Source organism: Rhododendron vialii, chromosome 3a (genome assembly GCF_030253575.1).
Source record: "Rhododendron vialii isolate Sample 1 chromosome 3a, ASM3025357v1".
Lineage (NCBI taxonomy): Eukaryota > Viridiplantae > Streptophyta > Magnoliopsida > Ericales > Ericaceae > Rhododendron > Rhododendron vialii.
In genome coordinates, this window is record NC_080559.1 from 29,167,931 (window position 1) to 29,194,319 (window position 26,389).

The 26,389-nt window shown below is 37.0% G+C and overlaps 2 protein-coding genes across 5 annotated transcripts; both read right to left on the minus strand.

The window, feature by feature from the left end:
- Window positions 1-4,225: 4,225 nt before the first annotated feature.
- On the minus strand, window positions 4,226-7,974 carry LOC131319694 (monocopper oxidase-like protein SKU5). Of its 3 annotated transcripts, XM_058350072.1 has the most exons (9): window positions 7,743-7,974; window positions 7,133-7,242; window positions 6,700-6,973; window positions 6,473-6,596; window positions 6,000-6,384; window positions 5,257-5,628; window positions 5,063-5,141; window positions 4,640-4,842; window positions 4,226-4,556 (listed from the first exon to the last, which is right to left on the minus strand). In XM_058350072.1, exons 1-9 carry the CDS (start codon window positions 7,881-7,883, stop codon window positions 4,463-4,465), a joined length of 1,782 nt encoding a protein of 593 aa, XP_058206055.1. In that variant the 5' UTR covers window positions 7,884-7,974; the 3' UTR covers window positions 4,226-4,462. The 3 variants fall into 3 exon arrangements, with proteins under 3 accessions (XP_058206055.1, XP_058206056.1, XP_058206057.1); XM_058350073.1 differs by lacking the exon at window positions 4,226-4,556 and having other exon boundaries at window positions 4,615-4,842; window positions 5,063-5,167; window positions 7,743-7,951; XM_058350074.1 differs by lacking the exons at window positions 4,226-4,556; window positions 4,640-4,842 and having other exon boundaries at window positions 4,857-5,167; window positions 7,743-7,951.
- A 7,559-nt stretch (window positions 7,975-15,533) lies between these two features.
- On the minus strand, window positions 15,534-19,602 carry LOC131319693 (monocopper oxidase-like protein SKU5). Of its 2 annotated transcripts, XM_058350069.1 has the most exons (9): window positions 19,396-19,602; window positions 18,478-18,587; window positions 18,044-18,314; window positions 17,817-17,940; window positions 17,347-17,731; window positions 16,589-16,960; window positions 16,396-16,474; window positions 15,989-16,191; window positions 15,534-15,894 (listed from the first exon to the last, which is right to left on the minus strand). In XM_058350069.1, the coding sequence occupies exons 1-9, from the start codon at window positions 19,534-19,536 to the stop codon at window positions 15,795-15,797; spliced, it is 1,785 nt and encodes a 594-aa protein (XP_058206052.1). In that variant the 5' UTR covers window positions 19,537-19,602; the 3' UTR covers window positions 15,534-15,794. The 2 variants fall into 2 exon arrangements, with proteins under 2 accessions (XP_058206052.1, XP_058206054.1); XM_058350071.1 differs by lacking the exon at window positions 15,534-15,894 and having other exon boundaries at window positions 15,995-16,191; window positions 16,396-16,500; window positions 19,396-19,565.
- Window positions 19,603-26,389: the final 6,787 nt, after the last annotated feature.

A 26,389-nucleotide genomic window follows, 5' to 3' on the forward strand; every position in this document is an offset into this window, starting at 1 on the left:
GGCCCTATATAACAAAAAGAAAAAAGTAGATTCCCCCCATTACCTGAAATAATTGGAGTCCTTTGTCTCTCTTTTTTACATTTTTTCTTGCATTTATGAAGACGACTTCTGATTGACACTCTAGTCTTGCCCTTTTGATATCGAAGGTCTTCACGGCTCGACCAGAGAAACACAGCCAGCCAATCCCCAGATTCTTCTTTTTTCCCTTTTCTCGCTTTCGGATCGCGGTTACTATTGACGATCAAAGAATCACTCAGGTTATTATTAGGTGGAAAGGATAAGAAATGATGGGAGATTCAACCTTCCTGTAATTTTCTGCGTGTTCAATTACCAAGAAAGTTATAGGATTCACAGTTTCAATTTTTTCACTGAGAAACACTTTCCTGCTAAACAGACTTTCCTAAAATGAGGGAATTTTTGTTTTTCTGCAAGATTTTTTGTCAAAAGAACATACACAGAAAAATAAATTTCATCTTCATTTACTTCACCTCACTTTATTTTTCTTGGGAACCAATTCCGCACACAACATTCCCGACAATGAGGTATGTTCTGGTCCGTTTGATAACCGTACTAGTTTGTAGGGATTACTCCATTAAGAGCATTTCTAGTGGATCCTATAAAATACTCGTTAGCTTTTTTTTTTTTTTTGGAGATCTATAAAATACTCATTAGGTTGAATAGCTAAAATTTTAGCTAGTGAGTGTGCCAAAATTTACTACAGTGGACTAGATAAAATTGATCCATAAACTTCTGGCTCAATAGCTCACCCCATAGGTTTGGCCACCAATATGTACTCATTAAATTTTGTTGGTCCAATTATAAATAAGAAAACAATTTTTTTTCTTTAAATTTTTTTGGGAAAAAAATGAGCTATTTTCTTTTTGGGTATCCAAATTAAATAGGGACCACACTCACAGTTTTTCTTTTCTCTCTCTTTCTCTTTATCTCTCTCCCAGCTCTCTCTATCTTTTAAATGAATAACAAAATTTTTTGATTATTCAATTTTGATCATATCATTCAGGACACCCTTATCCGCTCCGTTGGTTGTGGAGTTGCTTTCAAATGTAAAAGGTAACCAAAATAAAAACAAAAGTGAGGTGGGTTAAACCTTAAAAAGCGTTACAGCAACATTACAAAGGATTAACTTTATTAAAGAGTGGTCTAAAGCTAAATTTCACACATCATCAACTACTAAAAGTGCATGCAGGACCAAAATAGTAAGTCCTACCGAAAATGACAATGGAAAATGTTGCGTGAATCTGGACCATTGATTACATTTTCACGGACATTTTAATGGATTTTTTTCATGTACCATACCGGTCTTCAATGACTATTCTTTCCATTCATTTATATCTAAATCGAGCAATGTTACAAACACAATTTTATAATATGATTCTTAAAAAAACTGTATCCAGAACTGGTCGATGCATATAAACTTTATGTACATTGAACGTTTCCAATTACAATTATGTCTGGAATCATATAGTAACGTTGTATTCCAAGACTTTTTGGAAACTTTAGTTGTCAATGATGAGCCTTTCCAAGATAAGATTGGGGATTGGAGGATATATGTGAAGCCTCATTTTACAAGTCCCACGTGTGCGGGTAGGATTAAAATGAATTGGTATATAAGGATCCGTGAACAAATACTTTATAACTCGAGTTTAACTTATTGAGCCACTTGGTTAGGCTAAGAATTAGTAGGTGCGCGGGTCGTTACAATTTATATGTGTTCGGAATTCTTAACACCAAAATGGGTTATTGCATGTGTCATCACTCATCAGCACTCATAGATGTTTTTGTTTTTTGAACAGTAGCACTCATACTGATGAACATGTTAAAAATCAAGGGATGTTTTGTTTAGACGTAAAATATTTTTCTGAAAAATGTTTTATTTATGTTTGGTTATCTTACAAGGTAAAACATTTTTCATCGTATGGTTGAAAATATTTTCCTCTTGAAACGTTAGTCATTTGTGGGACACTTGGCCTTCAATGCTGCTTGAGTCTCGACTAACGTCCTTTGCATCCTAGCATCAAATTCACCATAAATCCAATTAGGGCAAATGATCTGTGCGAAAGAAGAAAACACGACCCAAAGCTATCCATTTACAAGCAAAATGATCAAGACCGGCCAATTACTAAAGCTTGTAACGAGCAAAACAACAAAATACCAGAAAATAATAATATAACGACGTTGTTGCACTCGGCCAGGGAATTTTATTTACTTTAAAATATTTTCCATAAATGCACTGCAGAACTGTACGGGTTTTGAAAGGAACGCTACTACCCTAACGAATTGCATAGCAATGCGAAAGTTTCGAAACATGGTACACTCCCTTTCCAAAACCGTAAATATAGCGATCCAAAGAGATCCCCAAATTATTTTCAAAAAATATAACTTTCTAATGTAAAAATGTAGAGAGAATGGAATTTTGGTGAGAGAAAATGGAAAAATTTGGTCATCGTGTTCCTAGAAATGTATTTTGCATGAATAAATTGGAAACTGATACTTAGTTTTGCTAGATTTTTATCCATTGAGTTTTGATTTTGATATCTATAGAAGCCTACCCTTAGCGTTTCCCAATTTAGGCACGTGACCCTATTCCTGTTCCTCCTACCGATACGATCCGCGTTCTTGGCAATTAATATATATGGTCTCTACCTAACTCTTCTACCTGTTGCTTTTCAAAATTTCTCGATACTGGGAATGAAGATAAACAAAGCCACTTTTCTTTCTCGAATTTGAAATAACTTGAGGCACATCCGATTCTCCAATTCTTCACCCACTAGGCGAAGTATCTTGACTTAATTAACTAAGCTGCCTCCCAAACCAAAACGGAAAATGAACAAAGTAACATACTGCAATGGTTTGTCGGTATTGATAGGACACTACCTAATTTAGTTTTGTTATGCTCATTTATTATATTATTTGGAGTTTGATACTTGTTTTTCACGTTGCAAGACTTGCGAAGCAATAAAATGGCACACGGAATAAATTGATAAGTTAATGGAAAAATATGGACAAAGGTTTATGTTGTAGCATTTCAATTAAGAGAGAAACTTATTTACGGAGTCGCAGCAAAGTAGCTCTTTACGGAGTTAAGCGATTTCAGCCGTCCATTTCGGCAATCAATGGTCCGAATTTAAAAAAAAACTATTTGCGTGAATAGTTAACTATTCCCTATGCTACTATTCTAGCGAATAGTTTTTTTTTTTAAATCCAGACCGTCCAAAATATTTTTGGATGCGCGAGATTGAGCTTCATAATCAAAAGTTTACAGGTTGCTCCGTAAAGAAGTTTGGGAAATTGACGACTCAGGACGTGTTTTAATAATTAATATCTGTCAAGGACAATCTAAGAACATTTATTAATACTGAAAATGTCCTTAGCGAGTAGTAATTATGGCGCAACTAGTCCTGAGATAACGACTGGCCAACGGCTAGCTTGAATCTGCCGTCATTTTTCCAAGAAGTTTTTCTCTTCAATTAATCCCTTTCCGGAAGGTAGTCATGCTATTATACTTGTAGGCTGTAGCTTCCCACGGGGTCTGGGCTATAAAAATTGGTGCGGTGCCCAAGCCTATGGGGTTGACGTTCTCTGTCTAAAGCCCAATACTGATGCCCTTCTTAGTATTCTCGGCATGTACTGTATTACACCATGAAAGGGAGGCAGGAGGGAAAAAATTTCACTAGCGGACAGGTACCATGTGGTGCCCGTTTGGCGCATTCGAATTGGTCATTGTGTTTTTAGATGGCTTAGATTTGGAGAGAGAATAAGGAGAGAGAAAGTGTTGGGATGAGAGAAGAGAGAGGATTTCAATTCGAATAGTTCAAAAGTGTATTTGCCGAACGGATACCACGCATGTGGGATATATCCACCCAACACCGAAAAATTTCTTGAGGCGGTAGGCTTGAAAGGGGATCTTTTTTGACGCATACACAGAGATGGCAGCAGCTTCAATGGAGTTCTAATAACTCGGGTGTTCAGGCTAATTTACGAGCATCTCGACGAGCGAGTACTTTGTATGGACCGATTTCAAATAAGTTAATAGCACCTGAAAAATTTCGAACTTAAGACCTTCGAATGGAACAAAATCTCAAGTTGCAAACCTTGAACATCCAGCCAACATCCCATTGGGTCCCCCCCTCCCCTCTAAATTACATTTGATTTCCCATCCCAATGTGAATAATAAGATATTGTGCAAAGAGAAATTCACGAATACTTAACAATTCCAAACCTCAAACAAGAGCAACGTACGTACTAGATGGAATTCAATGAAGTTGGTAGCCATCCGTGGCCTACACACAATGCTAAGCAATTCCCACATACAAGTTTCTCCCAAAACCCAAGTGCATTTCGAAATACCACAACCAAAAACTAAACACAATGAACACACACACACAGTGACTGGCATTTGGCTTGGGCATAAGAATGTTATTTTCATTTGACCCAACAAAACTTAGCACAGAATCGAGATCGACGCAGAAAACACCACGAGCAGCGTGAGATACAACTTTGGATGTCCGACTCCCTTGGCGATTGAAGATTTTGGGCTGAAATTCAAAGGTAAAAACAATAAGTTGGTCATATATGACTTGTGAGCCCGAGGGAGAGAGAAAGAGTGGGGATATTATACTTTGTGTAATTTTCAATATCACTGCAGTAGAGAACATTATCGGGCACATAAGCGAACACAGTTGCGTTATCTACAAGGGGATCTACAACCCTCATATATGTCTCTTGGCCTAGATACCATCTGTCGAGATTCTCTGCCCTAAGATTCCACACTCCAACGTTGTCCAAATATATCAAAACTGCTGTCCACCCACCTGGAAAAACCTACAAAATACTCCACAGGGAAAGAGAGAGAGAGAGAGGAAAAAATTTAAAACAAGCGCTAGTATTTGCACCTAATGGTCCACCTATCAGAACACCGTAATCTTCTGTGGGCCTCGTTACCGTACGTGCTCGGTGCTCCGATCGGTGCACACATCTCGGTGCAATTAGGGTATCTCAATTTGACGAAGAAATATAGGAGCTAAGGAGCCTGAGCAGAAACCTGTACGGTAGAACGCCATATAGTATCGTTCATATTATACAACTTCGTGCTGTTTTTTGTCCATTCTCCAAGCCCCATCCTGCATTAGTATCACACTCTTGATTTCTGAACATTAGAAAAGGACGAATCGAGCAGGGCACTAAAACTTGCACAGGGTACCTAATTACAAAGAAATCTGAAAAAACTATACGTACCCAAGAACAAAAAAAGAATGACCATCCATGTGAAAGCTCAGCACAACAGTGTCATTGTTTTGCAGTATGAGTTCCATGGAGTGGTTATACGTTCCCTTAACGAGAGAGGTGGCAATCCGAGGCGGCCCGCTCGGCAATGTCGCATTCGGGAAATCGAGATTGTAAACATCTTTCGATTTGTCAAACTGGTCAGCTAGCCGAATCGGATAACCAGGATTTTTGAACGAAATTCCGTTAAATGTAGCTCGAAGTTTGCCGTCAATTGTTATTGGTTGTGTGCTTCTTAAAATGAAGAGCTCGGTGGAACTGAGCAGACTGTAATTGAACGCGCCTTGTCGGCTAAGGCCACCTCCTCTAGCATTGAAGTCTTGCCTGATCAACGAATGGAATTACAACATTGTTAGTACTTACAGAACTATTACAAGCAAATGATAGGCAACCCTAATTTTAGCTATGCCGATGTGACGTGGACTGTATGAGAATGCAGCATTGATCTTGTTTTTACGGATTTCAATCCTTTTATGCAAAAGATAGACGCGTTATATCCTAACGTGACGTTTAGCTCAGTTGAAAGTATTGAACCAGACTGAAAGATATAGAAAAAAAAAATGGTCGATTTTCGTTTGGTCATAGAACAAAAGCAAAGAGAAAGAAAGTTTACTAGAACAAAAGCAAGCAAATTTTGATTCAAAGTGTATTGGAACACGGGAAGGAGAAAGAAGCGTATAATCAGGCAAGCAAACCTGATGGACATTGACTGCTCCATCGCGAGAGACGTATTATAAACACCATTTGGTGGTACTGGATCGGTTGGGAGAGGACCAGCTGCCTTTCCTTTCAATTCGGAATAGTACAAGATGGCAACCCCAATAACATTTTGCCACTGATAGGTTTGATTAGGGTTCATAAACTTCGGGCTTGCTACGATGTAGTAATCGCTATTCGCATCCTGATTCATGGTAACCAAAAATGAGTAAGACTGCCCGACGTGTATGTCAAAGCTGGAGTTGTTTTGATGAGCCGTGTAATGCCCCTCTGTTTCTACGAGGAGCAACTCGTGGTTCTGGATTCGAAAGTTCAAGCAAGTTGACACCCCGATGTTGTGCACCCTAATCCGATAGGTTTTTCCTGTAATCGCGATCCTGTTTTACATAAAATAACCCGAACATAATTGCGAAAAAGAAGAAGTCTTATTAGACAGGCAACAATCAGTTACCTGGGACAACATTGATTTTTTCATAATCAAAAGGTTCAGCCATGCTATAAGGCCCCTTCCCGTTAATGAGAACTCCATCCGGTATTCCAAGGTCTGTTCCATTGTCGAGTGCCTCTCTCAGTGCCTGATATGCAAAAGGTTTAGTCGCCAATCCTTTCTAACTACTCCAGCTTCTGTTCGTTTATGTATGCATATAGAGTACAACACTTTTATCAGCAAATACGAACCTTATGGCTTTGTTTATACCAATCACCGATGAAAACAACGATATCACCATACGGAGTGTCGAAAGGCAGAGGTACTCTGGGCAAGTTGTTATTGATGATAAAAGAACCGAAACCACCAGCTGATCTTTGAAGATTGAGTGATGGGAAATAAAAGAAGCTGCCGATCTGATCCTTGACTAGGAATTTGTAAGTCCAACTATGGTTTAGAGGAATGGGGCAATTCGTGCCTAGAACCCCGTCTTGCCAAAAAGCGCGACGCATTCTCAATCCAGCCCTGCCACAACCCAAGAAATGAAAGATAGCTAACACACAATTCATGAATTGAAAACTATGCAGAAAAATACTGCACGGTCTATATTTGAATCTGTCATGTGCACATATATTTTTATGTTTGCTTCTTCTTCTTTCTTTCTTTTTTTTAAACGAAACTTACCAAGTAATGAGGAGATTTTCGTCCAATTTGTTCGTCACAGTTACGTTGACAAGGTGACTAGTAGTAACATTAAGAACTGGACCAGGAAACATTCCATTTACTGCAATAACCTGCACACAAGAGAACAAGAAATAACTTTTGCATCTATTTTGCAGGTTTTTCACACACCCATTGCAAGTGGCTAAAAGTCTTTTAATGCATGATTTTTTGCTTAAAAAACGACGTGCACTTGTTATATACATGGTTTTCAATTTTGAATAAGAATAGGTAGTACAACTGATCGCAACCATCCCAACGTGTTCTAAATGGTCTATAATTGTCAATAGTATCTTATCAGTAAGATATTATTTTTATGGGCAAGATACTTTAGCAAATCAGAATTATTGATTGTCAAAATAAACGTTCAATTGCGGAGGTCCCAGATGTTATTAAGTGATCACCCATTCCACTCTCAAGCAATGTGGGATTCTATTTCCTTAACAACATGTGACAAAAGAGGGAAAAAAAACTTTCTAAAAACGAAAAGAGAATATATATGTGCTGCTAGCTAAAACACATACAAGAAGATAGGAAACAGTATCCCAAAGGAGATAAAAGAAAAGAATAGAACCTGTTGAGGGACACCCAAAGGGGAGAGAGTTTTGTAAGAGAGCTCCAATTTGAACTCGGAAACATTTGCAAATGAGAAACAGAGGCCGAAAAGCAGAGAGAAGGGGATTAAACACAAGATACATGACCCCAAGAACGCCATGTAGAGAGAGAGAGAGAACAAAACGGCTCTCTGTTCTGCTCTGGCTTTGTATATTTACGTCTTAAGAATCTAAACTGATTCTAGGCCCAAGAAATATGACATTGGTTCGTACCCCTTATAAGAAGTTTCCTCCTAGTTTCATTTGAGTCTCATTTTTATTCTCTAAGTATCAATTACAACTCTTTTGACCTTCAAGTTTGGTTTCGTACCAAATTGGTCCGATTGATAACTTCTGTCAGCCAAACTGAATGAAAAAAAATCAAATTGATGTTAGTTTGGACGTTGTAGTTCATACAAAGTTGGTCAAATTGATGATGTCTTGTCTCAATCTAATTTTTTCCGTCTAGTTTGGCTGACTGAAGTTATCAATTAGACCAACTTAGTACGAAAACCAAACTTGAAGGTCAAAAAAATTGTAATTGATACTTGAATGACGGAAATGAGATTCGGGTGAATCTTGGATGACCATTTCTATCAATTTCCCTTAGTTCTATTACACAATGTTTATAAAATCATAAAATTCTTTATAAATTGAATTATATATGCGATAAAAAATAGCACAGATTTTAGAATGTAGAAATAAGAAGGTAAAAAGTTAATGGAACATGGGTTCTTATTGGATAAAAAATAAGTACGTATTTATTTTGTTAGTGGAATTATTTCAGTATTTTTTACTTTTCAAAATTTTTGTTTAGCTTTTCGTTGTAATTTTTAGGGTTAGTCGTTCGTCTCGACAAGATGAATCGAAAAATTATAGAAATATAAACTGATGTTGAAAAAATTTAAATAAGATAGCACTTTAGACAAATAAGACAGTTTGATACTCCCTCCGTCCCTAAATAAGTGTCCAGTGCGCAAACTCAGACCTTTTAAAATATGCATTTGTTTCATTAAAAAAATTAATTTTTTCACAAATGAATAGATAGCAATGAGTTCTATTAGACAGTGAAAAAAATAGATTTTTTAAACGAAAAATATGCATTTTCTTTGTAAGGCCTAGATTTACGTGCCGAACACTTATTTAGGAATGGAGGGAGTACTTTTTTTTTTTTTTGTCTTTAGTGAACTTTTTTTTTTTTGCTTCCAGTCATAATTTTGTAACTTTTTAGACTCATTTCGTCGACACAAGTGATTAATCGAAAAAAATTCACTCGAATCTAACAAAAATTCAAAAAAAACGAATAAAACACCAGAACAAAGAAAATAATTAAGTTTATAAGAATGCGGCCACAAGATTCCATTGACCAGTAATATGGAATTTAACAAGGCAAATTGGTAAATTTGCAAACTAATATAGCAAAAAGAAAAAAGTAATAATGGCCTTTAGATTCCCCTCTTTACCTGGAATAATTGGAGTGTAATAATGCCCTTTTCAATGGGTCCTTGTTTGTCTTTTTAACACATTTTTTGCATTTTTTAAGACGACTTCTGATTGACACTCAAGTCTTGCCCTTTTGATATCGAAGGTCCTCACGGCTCGACCAGAGAAACACAGCCAGCCAATCCCCAGATTCTTCTTTTTTCTCCTTTCCTTCCCTTTTCTCGCTTTCGGACCGCGGTTGCTATTGACCATCAAAGAAACACTCAGGTTATTATTCCTTTCAGACATAAAAGGTCCCGTCCAGTTTTACGGAAATGATAAAAAATAATGGGAGAATCAACTTTCTTGTAATTTTTTGCGTGTTCAGATACCAAAAAAGTTGTAAGGCTCATAGTTTCAATTTTTTCAATGAAAAACACTTTCCTGCAAAACAGACTTTCCCAAAAGGAGGGAATTATTGTTTTCTTGCAAGATTTCTTATTAAGAGAACACACAGGAAAATAAATTTTATCTTTCTTTACTTCACATCACTCCACTTCAATTTTCTTGGGAGTCAACTCCGCACACAACATTCCTGACAATGAGGTATGTTTTAGTCCGTTTGATAACCGTACTAGTTTGTAGGGATTATTAAGAGCATTTCTAGTGGACCATATAAAATACTCATTAGTTTTTTTTTTTGGGATCTATAAAATACTCATTAGGTTGAATAGCTAAAATTTTAGCTAGTGAGTGTGCCAAAATGTTCTACAATGGACTAGATAAAATTGATCCATAAACTTATGGCTCAATAGCTCACCCCATAGGTTTGGCCACCAATATGTAGTCATTAAATTTTGTTGGTCCAATTATAAACAAGAAAATAGTTTTTTTATTTAATTTAATTTTCTGAGGAAAAAATGAGCTATTTTCTTTTTTGGTAACCAAATTAAATAGGAACCACCGGACCACACTCTCAGTTTTTCATTTCTCTCTCTTTCTATCTCCTCCCATTACTAACAATGAACCCACCTACTTTAATTTATTCCCAGCTCTCTCTATCTCTCTCTACTAACAATGAATTTTTGATTATGAACTATTGCAAATCTCAACATTGTTAAGTTTAACAATCTCCTAAATGAATAATCAAAATTTTTTATTTTTCAATTTTAATCGTGCCATTATTAAAGACACCTTTATCCGCTCTGTTGGTAGTGGAGTTGCTTTCAAATGTAAAAGGTAACCAAATAAAAACAAAAGGGTGGTAGGTTAAAACTTAAAAAGCGTTACAACAACATTACAAAGGACTCACTTTATTAAAGAGTGGTCTAAAGCTAAATTTCACACATCATCAACTACTAAAAGTGCACGCAGGACCAAAAAATAGTAAGGCCCACTGAAAAATGACAATGGAAAACGTTGCGTGAATCTGGACCATTGATTACATTTTTACGGACACTTCAATGGATTCTTTTCATGTACCGTACCAGTCCTCAATGACTATTCTTTCCATTTATTTATATCTAAACAACTGTATCCAAAACTGATCGATGCATATGAACTTTATGTACATCGAACGCTTCCAATTACAATTGTGTCTGGAATCATGTGGTAATATTGTATTCCTAGACTTTTTGGAATCTGTAGTTGTCAATGATGCGAAAAACTGTTATCAACAAAAATGCTGCGAAAATTGCTAGTAACCCAGGCTTTTCCAAGATAAGATTGGGGGTTGGAGGATCTATGTGAAGCACCATTTACAAGTCCCACATATGTGGGTAGAATTAAATTGAATTGGTATATAAGGATTCGTGAATAGCTACTTTATAACTCGAGTTTAACTTTCTGAGCCACGTGGTTAGGTTAAGAATTAACAAGTCAGCAGGCGCGGGTCATTACAATTTGTATGTGTTCGGAATTCTTAACACCAAAATGGGTTATTGCATGTGTCATCACTCATCAGCACTCATAGATGTTTTTGTTTTTTGAACAGTAGCACTCATACTGTCATACATGTTAAAAATCAAGGGATGTTTGTTTAGACGTAAAATATTTTTCTAAAAAATGTTTTACTTAATTTTGATTATCTTACGAGGTAAAACAATTTTCATTGTATGGTTGAAAATATTTTCCTCTTGAAACGTCAGTCATTTATGGGACACTTGGCCTTCGATGCTGCTTGAGTCTCGACTAACGTCCTTTGCATCCTAGCATCAAATTCACCATAAATTCAATTAGGGCAAATGATCTGTGCGAAAGAAGAAAACACAACCCAAAGCTATCCATTTACAAGCAAAATGATCAAGACCAATTACTAAAGCTTATAAGTTGTAACGAGCAAAACAACAAAATACCGGAAAATAATAATATAACGACGTTGTTGCACTCGGCCAGGGAATTTTATTTACTTTATAAAATATTTTCCATAACCGCACTGCAGAACTATACGGGTTTTGAAAGGAATGCTACTACCCTAACGAATTGCATACCAATACGAACGTTCCGAAACATGGTACACTCCTGTTCCAAAACCGTAAATATAGCGATCCAAAGCGATCCCCAAATTATTTCCAAAAAATATAACTTTCTAATGTAAAAATGTAGAGAAAATGGAAAAATTTGGTCATCGTGTTCCTAGAAATGTATTTTGCATGAATAAATTGGAAACTGATACTGAATTTTGCTAGATTTTTATCCATTGAGTTTTGATTTTGATATCTATAGAAGCCTACCCTTAGCGTTTCCCAATTTAAGCACGTGACCCTATTCCCGTTCCTCCTACCGGTACGATTCGCGTTGTTGACAATTAATATATATGGTCTCTACCTAACTCTTCTACCTGTTGCTTTTCAAAATTTCTTGATACTGGGAATGAAGATAAACAAAACCACTTTTCTTTCTCGAATTTGAAATAACTTGAGGCACATCCGATTCTCCAATTCTTCACCCACTAGGCGTTCGGCCCCGTTCTGGAAAGGAAAATAAGTCCTCATTTTTCAAGAAGGCAATTTCAAGCTCAAAAATCATGTGCTTACGCAAATTATTTTCCTATCAATATGGATCTTGTTTAATAGATATCATTGAGATCTTTAATACGGTGCAAAAAATTTTGAAAAATTATTTTTCATTTACATTATTTTTGAGTTTGAAAATGTGAAATAAGTACTTATTTTTTAAGAAGGTGTTCTGGAACGTATCATGACTTAATTAACTAAAGCTACCTCCCAAACCAAAACGGAAAATGAACAAAGTACATACTACAATGGTTTGTCGGTATTGATAGGTGCATAAATGTGCCCATTTACGCTCCCTAATTTAGTTTTGTTATGTTCATTTATTATATTATTTAGAGTTTGATACTCGTTTTTCTCGTTGCAGGGCTTACGAAAGCAATTAAATGGCACACAGAGTTAAATTGATAAGTTAATGGAAAAATATGGACAAAGGTTTATGTTGTAGCCTTTCAATTAAGAGAGAAATTTATTTACGAAGTCATTGCAAAGCAGCTCTTTACGGAGTTGAGGGATTTCAGTCGTCCGTTTCGGCAATCAATGGTCCGAATCTTTAAAAAAAACTATTTGCGTGAATAGTTAACTATTCCCTACGCTACTATTCTAGCAAATAGTTTTTTTTTTAAATTCAGACCATCCAAAATACTTTTGAATGTGCGAGATTGAGCTTCGTAATCAAAAGTTTACGGGTTGCTCTGTAAAGAAGTTTGAAAAAATGACGGCCCAAAACGTGTTTTAATAATTAATATCTATCAAGGACAATCTAAGAACATTTTTTAATATTGAAAATGTCATTGACAAGTATTAATTATCAAAACACGTCATTCGCCGTCATTTTCCCAAGAAGTTTTTCTCTTCAATTAATCCCTTTCCGGAAGGTAGTCATGCTATTATACTTGTAGGCTGTAGCTTTCCACGTGGTCTGGGCTATAAAAATTGGTGCGGAGCCCAAGCCTATGGGGTTGACGTTCTCTTTCTAAAGCCCAATATTCTCGGCATGTACTTATTACTCCATGAAAGGGAGGCAGTGGGGAAAAATTTTAACTAGCGGGTGGTACCATGTCGTGCCCGCTTAGTGTATTCGAATCGTTTATTGCGGTTTTAGATGGCTCAAATTTAGAGAGAGAATAAAAAGAGAAAGTGTTGGGGTGAGAGGAGAGAGAGAGTTTCAATTCAAGTAGTCCAAAAGTATATTAGACGGGGCTGAATGTGCCGAACGGATACCACGCACGTGGAATATACCCCCAACACCGAAAAATTTCTTGAGGCGGTAGGCTTGAAAGGGGATCCTTTTCGACGCATACACAGAGATGGCAGCAGCTTCAATGGAGTTCTATCCTTGCCCGATCATCTCCTTCTCCATGCGCGGCTAATATCCTTCGGCTAGGGTAACGAGGAAACTTTCTCCAAGTAATGTAATCATTTGATTTCTAGGGTTTTATTCAACAGTTAATTGTATGACTTTTTGGGATGATTCATACTCCAGTTTTTATGAAAGAACATATTTTTTCTACTATTTATCTATTGTGTTTGTATTTCGGATATCAAGCACTATCATACAATAGTTTTTATTGATAGTCTCTGAGATGAGTTATATTACGTTAGACGGGTTGTGCCATTGGTTAAATCCAATGAGACGATTCGCGCTATGTTAAGATAGTCTTTACGGAGTATGAGTCCCGAGAACCCTCTTGACGATTGTCGATTGGGATTGCAAGCCCTAGCGACCAGGGATGGATTTAGGAATATAATCTAGTGGGGGCACACGTTAATCATAATAGAGAAAGTTCATTTTTTTAGTCAACTACAGTAAGATTGTACAAAATTAAGGCATACATTACTAACTACAAAGGTTCTTTAAGTTAAATTAGATAAAAATGAGCACCATATCTCAGAACAAATTTTAAAGTATGTTTTAAATGAACATCGATAAGTCTTAGAATGATTGAGTTAATTTTGTTAATGACTTTATTTTGAAATAATTCCCCAAACGGTTAAAAATGAAGAGAATCAAGAAAGAATGATTCCAAATAGACAAGCAACTCGTAAAACAATAAGTATAAATGTATCATAGGATGAAATTCAAGCATAAAACTAAGGGCTGTGCTACGTGCACAGACTGCTGTGCACAGCAGCCTTTTTCTCCCGCCTCGGGTCGCACAAAGATGATCGGAGCCGCTCATTTTGTTCAAAATATATCGTTTAAGGTCTCTGTAAAAAATGAGCTTCGTTCGATATCGTTTGAGGCGTTAACAAAACACCCAAAATCACTTCAGAATGAGCGGCTCCGATCATCTTTGTGCGACCCGAGGCGGGAGAAAAAGGCTGCTGTGCATAACTGCTGTGCACAAATCATTTCTGTAAAACTAATTCTATATGTGTATTTTTGAGATATATGCAAGTGTGTATGGTTATATATTAGCACACTTTTATAATTATGCTAATTTATACCAAAAAAAAATTAATTTTGACTGGGAGTACGCGTTCAAGTGGGGGCACGTGCCCCCAAATGACTCCCTTTGGGTCCGTCCCTGCTAGCGACAATCTTATTTGTCTTATGTTGAATAATTACCTTAGATTTTATTACGATTATATTGCAAGGGGAAGGTGGAATCGAAACCCTAATTCCTGCTCTCTTCTGTCTTCAAAACTTTAATTGCTTTCTAATTTAGTTTTAGTTTACTCAAATCAAATCACAAATTTATCTTTTTCAGAATTGAATTAAAAATAAATTGGAAGTACTGCAACTCAGCTTTTTACTTCCCGTAGACGATCTTTGACCTAGTCATTGTTCTTTGGAATAATAGTTAATTTCTCGTTTTATAAATTATATTTTTGGTACGAAAACAACAAGACCAGGTATCCGGAAATTGTCAATTAACACCAACAAAATTAGCTAAGGTTTTCTTTCCAATCGGTAACGAAACCCACAATCTTTTTAACATCAAGTTTACTTTATGTTTGCAAATTAAATGACTTCTTTGTCAAAATAAAGAGAACCCAAATAATCACACGATGCTGCAGTTTGTCAAAAGCAGACACAGTTCGGAAGATTTAAGGCCCACACCACGCACAAGAGTCCTGAGAGTTTGTTGGATTGGAGGTCTTAATAACTCGGGTGTTCGGGCTAATTTATGAATATCTCGACGAACAAGTACTTTGTATGGATCGAGTCCAAATAAATTAATAGCACATGAAAAGTTTCAAACTTAAGACTTTCGAATGGAACAAAATCTCAAGTCGCAAACCTTGAACATCCAGCCAACATCCCATTGGGTTCCCCCCTCCCCTCTAAATTACATTTGATTTCCCATCCCAATGTGAATAATAAGATATTGTGCAAAGAGAAATTCTCAAGTACTTTAACAATTCCAAACCTTAAACAAGAGCAACGTACTAGATGGAATTCAATGAAGTTGGTAGCCATCCATGGCCCACACACAATGCTAAGCAATTCCCACATACAAGTTTCTCCCAAAACCCAAGTGCATTTCGAAATACCACAACCAAAAACTAAACACAATGAAGACACACACACGCAGAGTGACTGGCATTTGGCTTGGGCATAAGAATGTTACTTTCATTTGACCCAAAAAAAACTTAGCACAAAATCGAGATTGAAGCAGAAAACACCACGAGCAGCGTGAGATACAACTTTGGATGTCCGACTCCCCTGGCAATTGATACCAAAGATTTTGGGCTGAAATTCAAAGGTAAAAACAATAAGTTGGTCAGATATGACTTGTGAGCACGTGCGCTGAGAGAGAGAGATAGAGAGAGTGGGGATATTATACTTTGTGTAATTTTCAATTTTACCGCAGTAGAAAACATTATCGGGCACTCTATCGAACACAGTTGCGTTATCTACATGGGGATCTACAACCCTGATATACGTCTCTTGGCCTAGATACCATCTGTCGAGATTCTCTGCTCTAAGATTCCACACTCCAACGTTGTCCAAATAGACCAGAACTGCTGTCCACCCACCTGGAAAAACCTACAAAATACTCCACAGGAAGAGAGAGAGGAAATAATTTAAAACGAGGGCTAGTATTTGCACCAAATGGTCCGCCGATCAGAACACCGTAATATTCTGTGTGCCTCGTTACCGTATGTGCCCGGTGCTCCGATGGGTGCACAAATCTCGGTGCAATTAGGGTATCTCAATTGACGAAGAAATGTAGGAGCTAAGAGCAGAAACCTGTATAGTAGAACGAAATATAGCATCGGTCCAATTATACAACTCCCTGCTGTTTTTTGTCCATTCTCCAAGCCCCATCCTGCATTAGTATCACACTCTTGATTTCTGAACATTAAAGAAGGACGAATCGAGCAGGGCACTAAAACTCGCACAGGGTACCTAATCACAAGAAATCTGAAAAAACTATACGTACCCAAGAACAAAAAACGAATGACCATCCATGTGAAAGCTCAGCACAACAGTGTCATTGTTTTGCAATATGAGTTCCATGGAGTGGTCATACGTTCCATTAATGAGAGAGGTGCCAATCTGAGGCGGCCCGCTCGACAACATCGCGTTTGGGAAATCGAGATTGTAAACATCTTTCGATTTGTCAAACTGGTCAGCTAGCCGAATTGGATAACCTGGATTTTCGAACGAAATTCCGTTAAATGTAGCTCGAAGTTTGCCGTCAATTGTTACTGGTTGTGTGCTTCTTAAAATGAAGAGCTCGGTGGAACTGAGCAGACTGTAATTGAACGCGCCTTGTCGGCTAAGGCCACCTCCTCTAGCATTGACGTCTTGCCTTATCAGCGAATGGAATTACAACATTGTTAGTACTTACAGAACTATTACAAGCAAATGATAGGCAACCCTAATTTTAGCTATGCCAATGTGACGCGAACTGTATGAGAATGTAGCATTGCTCTTGTTTTTACTGATTTAAATCCTTTTATGCAAAGGATAGATGCATTATATCCTAATCACAACGTTTAGCTCAGTTGAATGTAACATTGCTCTTGTTTTTACTGAAAGATATATATATAAAAAAAAAAAAGGGGCGATTTTCATTTGGTTATAGAACAAAAGCAAAGAGGAAGAACGTTTACTAGAACAAAAGCAAGCAAATCTTGATTCAAAGTGTTTTGGAACACAGGAAGGAGAAAGAAGCTCATAATCAGGCAAGCAAACCTGATGGACATTGACTGCTCCATCGCGAGAGACGTATTATAAACACCATTTGGTGGTACTGGAGCGGTTGGGAGAGGACCAGCTGCCTTCCCTTTCAATTCGGAATAGTACATGATAGCAACCCCAATAACATTTTGCCACTGATAGGTTTGATTAGGGTTCATAAACTTCGGGCTTGCTATGATGTAGTAATCGCTATTCGCATCCTGATTCATGGTAACCAAAAATGAGTAAGACTGCCCGACGTGTATGTCAAAGCTGGAATTGCTTTGTTGAGCAGTGTAATGCCCCTCTGTTTCAACGAGGAACAAATTGTGGTTCTGGATTCGAAAGTTCAAGCAAGTTGACACCCCGACGTTGTGCACCCGAATCCGATAGGTTTTTCCTGTAATCGCGATCCTGTTTTACATAAAATAACCTGAACATAATCGCGAAAAAGAAGTCTTATTAGACAGGCAACAATCAGTTACCTGGGACAACATTGATTTTTTCATAATCAAAAGGTTCAGCCATGCTATAAGGCCCCTTCCCGTTAATGAGAACTCCATCCGGTATTCCAAGGTCAGTTCCATTGTCGAGTGCCCCTCTCAGTGCCTGACATGCAAAAGGTTTAGTCGCCAACCCTTTCTAAATACTCCTGCTTCTGTTCGTTTATGTATGCATATAGAGTACAACAGTTTTATCAGCAAACACGAACCTTATGGCTTTGTTTATACCAATCACCGATGAAAACAACGATATCACCATACGGAGTGTTGAAAGGCGGAGGTACTCGAGGCAAGTTATTGATGATAAAAGAACCGAAACCACCAGCTGATCTTTGAAGATTGAGTGATGGGAAATAAAAGAAGCTGCCGATCTGATCCTTGGCTTGGAATTGGTAAGTCCAACTATGGTTTGGAGGAATGGGGCAATTTGTGCCTAGAACGCCATCTTGCCAAAAAGCGCGACGCATTCTCAATCCAGCCCTGCCACAACCCATGAAATGAAAGATAGCTAACACACGATTCATAAATTGAAAACTATGCAGAAAAATATTGCGCGGTCTATTTGAATCTCATGTGCGCGTAAATTTTTATGTTTACTTCTTTGCTGATTCTTCTTCTTTCTTTTTTTTTAAACGAAACTTACCAAGTAATGAGGAGATTTTCGTCCAATTTGTTCGTCACAGTTACGTTGACAAGGTGACTAGTAGTAACATTAAGAACTGGACCAGGAAACATTCCATTTACTGCAATAACCTGCACACAAGAGAACAAGAAATAACTTCTGCGTCTATTTTGCAGGTTTTTCACACGAGTGCTGCTAATGGTACATACGAGATTCCCACCACAATCGTACTGACGGCCGTGCCAGGCCGTCTCCGGCTACTAGACGGCCGATTCAAGCCATCCAAAAATTCTATAAAAAAAAAACCGAGGGGGGCCAGGCGGTAATCAATGGCATCTGATGTGTGTAGGGTGCAATCACCGTCCGGTGGCCGGAGACGGCCTGGCGCTGCTGTCGGTACGATTTTGGTGGGAATCTCGTCAGTACCATTTGACTTTTCGTTTTTCACACACCCCTTACAAGTGGCAAAAAGTTTTTTTTTTTGATCCGGTGGCTAAAAGTTTATTAATGCATGATTTTTTGCTTAAAAAACTACGTGCACTTATTATATCCACGGGTTTCAATTTTGAATAAGAATAGGTGGTACAATTGATCGGAACCATCCCAACGTGTTCTTAATGGTCCATAATTGTCAATAGTATCTTATCAGTAAGATATTATTCTTATTGGTAAAATACTTTAGCAAATCAAAATTATTAATTGTTGAGATGAACGTTTGACTGCGGAGGCTTCTTTTGAATAAAACCTATACAATGACATCTTTAGACCTTGATCTACTTAAAACCTCAGTTTCTACTTCACCCACTACATGTGACAAAAGAGGGAAAAAAAACTTTCTAAAAACGAAAAGAGAATATATGTGCTGCTACCTAAAACGCATACAAAAAGATAGGAAACTAAGAAACTTATCCCAAAGGAGATAAAAGAAAAGAGTAGAACCTGTTGAGGGACACCCAAAGGGGAGAGAGTTTTGTAAGAGAGCTCCAATTTGAACTCGGAAACATTTGCAAATGAGAAACAGAGGCCGAAAAGCAGAGAGAAGGGGATTAAACACAAGATACATGACCCCAAGAATGCCATGTAGAGAGAGAGAGAGAGAGAGAGAGAGAGAGAGAGGGGGGGGGGGGGGGGCGCGGGAACAAACCGGCTCTCAACAATGACCATAGAAAAATTTCTTAAATCGAAAAAATCCCACCGTGCAGAAAAACCAAATAAGCTCTTTTCTCTTGGGAAAGGACAAAAAGTGGTTAGGTGGAGAAATGCTGGATTTCCCGATAAGAAAAGTGAAGAGAAAAGAAAAGGGTTTGATTTTCACACTTATTTTTTTGATATCTATACTCTTTTTTCTATTTTTTAGTATTTAAAGTGTGTATTTTTTTAATTAAAAGACAAAAAAGTGTAGATATAAAAAAAAAGAGTGCAAAAATTAATTCCGAAAAAAAGAAAAGAAATGCTAGATAAAGTAGATAATATGTCATCTATATAACATGTAATACTTATTTTTGGATTTTTGATAGGGGAAATAAAGAACCTTTGTTCCATTAAGGTTCTTAAAAAATAAGTACTTATTCGGTGTGCTATTTTTGATTGTTTAAATATTTCAATATGGATCTCAAAAAATATGCAATATGGATATTGTTTAATACATCTCAATTAGTTATGGAGAAATTTATATAAATGCTCCTTCTAGTTTCATCTGAGTCTAATTTCTGTCCTCTAAGCATCAATTACAACTCTTTTGACCTTCAAGTTTATTTTCGTACCAAATTGGTCCAATTAATAACTTCTGTCAGCCAAACTAGATGAAAAAAATCAAATTAATGTCAGTTTAGACATTGTAGTTCGTACCAAATTAGTCCAATTGATGACGTCTGGTCTCAATCTGATTTTTTCCGTCTAGTGTGGCTGACAGAAGTTATCAATTGAACCAATTTGATACGAAAACCAAACTTAAAAAAAATAGAGTTATAATTGAAGCGTAGCTTTCCTTTTCAATGGGTCATTTATCTGTTCTTTTCACACTTTTTTTGCATTTATGAAGACAACTTCGGATTGACTCTCAAGTTTTGCCTTTGTTATCGAAGGTCTTCACGGCTCGACCAGATAAACACAGCCAGCCAATGCCCAGATTCTTCTTTTATCCCTTTTCTCGCTTTCAGACCGCGGTTACTATTGACGATAAAAGAAACACTCAGGTTATTATTCCTTTCAACCATAGAAGGTTCCGTTCAGTATCACGGAAAGGATAAGAAATGATGGAAGAATCAATTTTCATGTAACTTTTTGCGTGTTCAGTTACCATAAAAGTTGTAGGACTCACAGCTTCAACTTTTTCACTGAGAAACATTTTCTTGCAAAACAGACTTTCACAAAATGAGGGAATTCTTGTTTTCCTGCAAGATTTCTTGTCAAGAGAACACTTTACTTCAATTTTCTTGGCCGGGAACCAACTCCGCACACAACATTCCCAACAATGAAGTATGTTCTGGTCCGTTTGATAACCATACTAGTTTGTAGGGATTATATATTAAGAGCATTTATAGTGGATCCCATAAAATACTCGTTAGTTTTTTTTTTTTTTTTGAGATCTATAAAATACTCATTAGGTTTTGAATAGCTAAAATTTTAGCTAGTGAGTGTGCCAAAATTTACTACAATGGATTAGATAAAATTGATCCATAAACTTATGGCTCAATAGCTCTATGGGTTTGGCCACCAATATGTGCTCATTAAATTTTGTCGGTCCAATTATAAACAAGAAAATAGTTTCTTATTATTTTTTTCTGGGAAAAAAATGAGCTATTTTCTTTTTGGGTAACAAGATTAAATAGGTACCACACTCTCAGTTTTTCATTTCTCTCTCTTTCTATCTCCTCCCATTACTATCAATGAACCCACCTACTTTAATTTATTCCCAGCTCTCTCTATCTCTCTCTACTAAAAATGATTTTTTAATTATGAACCATTGTAAATCTCAACATTGTTAAGCTTAACAATTTCTTAAAATAAAACTTTTGGTTTTGCCATTGGAGACACCCTTGTCCACTCTGTTGGTGGTAGAGTTGCTTTCAAAATTTATAGGTAACCAAAATAAAAACAACAGAAAGGTAGATGAAAACTTAAAAGCGTTACAACAACGTTACAGAGGACTCGCTTTATTAAAGAGTGGTCTAAAAGTACCTGCAGGACCAAAAAATAGTACCCTACCGAAAATGACTATTCTTTTCATTCATTTATATCCGAATCGAGCAATGCTAGAAACACAATTTTTAAAATAACTATATCCGGAACTAATCGATGCATATGAACTTTATATACATCGAATGTTTCCAGATACAATTGTCTCTGGAATCATGTAGTAACATTGTATTCCTACACTTTTTGGAATCCTCAGTTGTCAATGATGCAAAAATCTGTTGTCAACAAAAATGCCGTGAAAATCTCCAGTAGCCCAGCCTTTCCAAGATAAGATTGGGGGTTTGGAAGATCTATGTGAAGCCCCATTTACTAGCCCCACATCGGTGGGTAGAATTGAATTGAATTGGTACATCAGGATTCATGAAAAGCTATTGTATAACTCGATATTAACTTTTTGAGTCACGTGGTTAGGATAAGAGGTAGCAAGTCAACTAGTGCGTGTTGTTTATAATCTATATGCGTTCGGAATTCTTAACAACAAAATGGGTTATTGCATGTGTTACTCATCAACACTCATAGATGTTTGGGAAATAATAGAATACACACTCCTTAAAAGGATGTACCATATGCACCTATTTTATAGTTCATTCATAACATTTTAGAATGTTTCGTAACTTTTGTTCTAGAATTCATAACCTTTCAGCAGTACGATTCGTAACATTTTCATTATGATTCATGACATTTTAGTGTGTCTCGTAACCTTTATACGATTCGTAACTTTCTAACAATATATTTCGTAACATTTTCTCTATAATTCATAACATTTTGGGGGTGCATATGATGCACATCCAAATAAGAGGTGTGTATTGTAGACTTTCCCTGAATGTTTTTGTTTCTTGAACACCATCACTCATACTGTCAAAGGGATTAAGGCTCCATTTATTTAGAAGGTACTTATTTTTGGTGTTTGGCAGTGCAGAAGACATGAAATTATTTACGGGATAAAACATTTTATCCTATGGTTGACAATATTTTCCGCTTGAAAAAGACCATTAGTCATTTTTAGGATACTTGGCCTTTGACGCTGCTTGAGTCTCGACTAACGTCCTTTATAGCTTTACCTAACCGAGCCAATGTTGTCAATCACGTACCATACCGGCTGGTACGGACCATACTGAACATGAAACGGTACACATACTTAGGTGTTCTGTACTATCCAAAATACCGGCCTGTACTAGTCGATACCAGACGTACCGGTCAGTACTGGTCGATACTAAAAATATAGAAAATATATGTTGCGGTCATTCCGGAATGGTATCAAGATACACACCTGTATGTAATGTCCCAACAGAAGAAAAAAAACGGTACACTTATCGGTACGAAATTGATAACTTTGAACCGAGCTCCTCCAAGCCCCCAATTCTCATCCACCTGAGCCTATGCTTTCTCAAGATTACTTTATGAAGTCAAAGGAAAAATTTCAAAATACCCCCCAGCCTTTACACCAAAATTTAATTAGACTTTCAACCTTTCAAAAACTTCAATTTTACTCCCAACGTTATCTTCCATTAACCAAAATGCTCCCTTCCGTTCGAATGACTAACGGATTTCGTTAAAAGCTCTGTTAAATACTGTCCCGATCGAATTTTGATGATCTAAACTGCTCAATGTGTTGAAAACGTGATTTTAAGGTTACCCGCAAGAAATCAACAAAAAAAATGAACGAGAAGGGCTTCATCTGAACAGTTTTTTATTGAATAGTTGAGCGGTTCGGATCATCGAAATTCGATTGAGAAAGGGGAGGTGCGGATCGATCCGGATTTTGTTCAAGTCCGAACGTCCGGATTTTGCTTTGGTCTGCACCTCCTCTTTTTCGATCGAATTTCGATGATCCGAGCCACTCAATGTGATTAGAACGTGATTTTAAGGGTACCCGCGAAAAATCAACAAAAAAAATGACCGGGAAGGGCTTCATCTGAACAGTTTTTTTGTTGAACTGATTTCTTCCGGATACCCTTAAAATCACGTTTTGAACATATTGAGCGGCTCGGATCATCAAAATTTGATCAGAACGATATTTAACAGAGCCTTTAACGGAATCCGTTAGTTATTCGGACGGAAGATGGCAATTTGATTAACGAAAGATAACGTTGAGAGTAAAATTGAAATTTTTAAAAAGTTGAAAGTCTAATTGAATTTTAGTGTAAAGATTGGAGGTATTTTGAATTTTTCCCCTAGTCGAATGCCGGACAAACACTCTTGTACGGCAAGAGAGCTAATAAAATACAGCAGATTACATAGGTAGACGCCAAAGAAAGGCCCAAAACGGAGTACATTAGCAAAGTGGGAAAGGAAAGATCCTCGTCCACGGGCTGAAGCGGAAATCATTCCAGATTCTTTTGTTTATTATGCGGCCCCAGCCAGCGGATTGGGTTTCTCCCATGTTTTTTAGGATTATGTTTTTTTGAAAAAGCCCAGGTCAATGCCAGTAGTACTTTTTCCAGCACCAGCTGGCGACAACAGGTACGACAAACTAGGGGTAGGGACCACCACCCTAATTTACTGCAGTACAATTTAATTTGTTCCTGGATCCCACTGTGGACGAACCAACGGCAACGGCGCAACCCGTTATCACTATTCTAAAAAATGATCTTCCCAAAGATACTACGGTTGTATAGTATTAATAAGGCTCCGTTCCGGAATTTCTTTTAAAAAATAAGTACTTATTTTGCCACTTTTAATTCAAAAATAAGAAGGGGCATTCCACAAAATTCTTTTTAAAATGTTCATTTCACATTTTCAAACTCAAAAATAATGTAAATGAAAAAAAAAATTCAATTTTTTTTACACCGTATTAAAGATCTCAATGAGATCTATCAAACAAAATCTATAGTGGTAGAAAAATTATTTGCGTAAACACATGATTTTTGAGCTTGAAATTGACTTATACAAAAAATAAAACTGTTGCTATGATAATGGGCGCCAGCGGAGGGAAATCGTACCCGCGGCCTCGCCGGGCCGTCTCCGGCTACCGGACGGCCGATCCGAGCCGTCCAAAAATTCTAAAAAAAAAAACCGAGGGGGCTTATGTGAGAATCAATGGCATCCGAGGTGTGTAGGATGCTTGATCCGAGCACCCCTTTTCCGTGTATATATTAGGCCCCCTCGGTTTTTTTTTTTTAAAATTTTTGGACGGCTCGGATCGGCTGTCCGGTGGCCAGAGACGGCCTAGCGAGGCCGCGGTACGATTTCCCTCCTGGCGCCCATTGGTACCTATATAAATTCTACCAAAATAATTACCACCCTTCTTATTTTTCGGAACAACCCTTTTTATTCAACAAAAAATAAATTCTTAATTTCTTTCTGGAACACAACCTAAAGCCAACCAATAGGAGTACTAATTTTCCTGAAAAGTCGGCAAACTTTTCTTTTCCTTCTAATAAACGTAGATATGAATCACCTCCAGCGCTTGGATTGGGGTTTGTTCAGGTGTGGTGGCATAGGCGGCATTTTGGGTTTTTAAGGTTTTGTTGGTTTTTGATTAGCGCTTGGGCCTCGGATAATTATAGAGATTAAATAATTTTCATTTTCTTGTCCTTTAAATCTCTCTAATTTTTAAATTCAGTGATTAATAAAAAAATTTGCTGATAAAAAAATAATAATAATAATCACCTTCCGCGTGCCTCAATTAATTTCAAGATTCGAAGTTAATGACTAGACTACTCATCCAACGGGTCCAAAGTTTAGATTATTTGGCCTTTGTAGAATTCAGACATACAACATAATAAAAGATAAATACTTTTTGCTTTCTCATACTCATTTAACTAAATTCCTTGGGTTAGTCGCTCTACCATGCAGGTTTTCGACGCAATGGGTTAGTAGGCACTCTCTACTTTTCATGTTTTCAATTTCAATTTATTCTCTTCCCTACTCATTTTTTTTGGCAAAAAACAATCAAATGGCATTGCTTTGCTTTGTACTTGTCTAGGCCCTTTTTTTTTGGGCGCTGTTATTCGCAACCTTTTATTTTCTCTCATAGCCCGTTAAAAATTTTCAATTATACTCGACAGTTAGTTATCGAAATTGATATATATTTTCAGCATCCAATTACTGAAATATAATATTTTTTTCAACAGCTCTTTACCGAAAATATATGTTCAGCAGTTGTTTACCGAAAGTTGAACATATTTTCGACATGTAGTTATCGAAATATAATCTTGTTTTCAACAGCTATTTACCGAAATGTTATGTATGATTTTCAACAACCATTTACCGAAATATAATGGGCTACGAAAGAAAATAAAAGGCAGCGCCTTTTTTTTTTACCGATCCTCATTTTTCCTCGTAATCGTAACATCAACTTTCAGACCTCTCTTTACTTGGGTGGTTCGGGTTAAAAGCAGCGATGATGTAAACGGAGATGTGAAAAAGTGGGGTTCTCAATGAATGTGGGACGTTCCTTCTTTTTTTTTTCCTCTTGCAATTTCTCTGCAGCCAAACAATGTTATGTTGGTAAATAGGTTTTAGCTCAGTTGGCATCTTTTGATCCTTCTTATACGGAAGCACAAGATTTGAGTCCCGTTTTGGACGTTTGGGATTCAGAACTATAGCCTCTAAAAGGGTTCTCAATGGATGTGGGACGTTCCTTTCGTTTTTGTTTTTTTCCCTTTGATATGTATGCCAATGGGCTCTAATCCAGTTAACAACTTCTAGTCCTTCCCATGTGGAAGAACAAAGTTTGAGCCCCGTCGTGGGCATTTGGGATTTAGGACTATACCCTGAAATTTTTTTGTGG

Coding starts and splice junctions, on each gene's coding strand:
- LOC131319694 (XM_058350072.1), bottom strand. CDS start 7,883: ATGGCGTTCTTGGGGTCATGTATCTTGTGTTTAATCCCCTTCTCTCTG. Junction 6,974..7,132: donor GAAAATCTCCTCATTACTTG/GTAAGTTTCGTT, acceptor GGGTTGTGGCAG/GGCTGGATTGAGAATGCGTC. Junction 5,142..5,256: donor CATTCTTTTTTTGTTCTTGG/GTACGTATAGTT, acceptor ATACTAATGCAG/GATGGGGCTTGGAGAATGGA.
- LOC131319693 (XM_058350069.1), bottom strand. CDS start 19,536: ATGGCATTCTTGGGGTCATGTATCTTGTGTTTAATCCCCTTCTCTCTG. Junction 17,941..18,043: donor GGTATAAACAAAGCCATAAG/GTTCGTGTTTGC, acceptor TTTGCATGTCAG/GCACTGAGAGGGGCACTCGA. Junction 16,475..16,588: donor CATTCGTTTTTTGTTCTTGG/GTACGTATAGTT, acceptor ATACTAATGCAG/GATGGGGCTTGGAGAATGGA.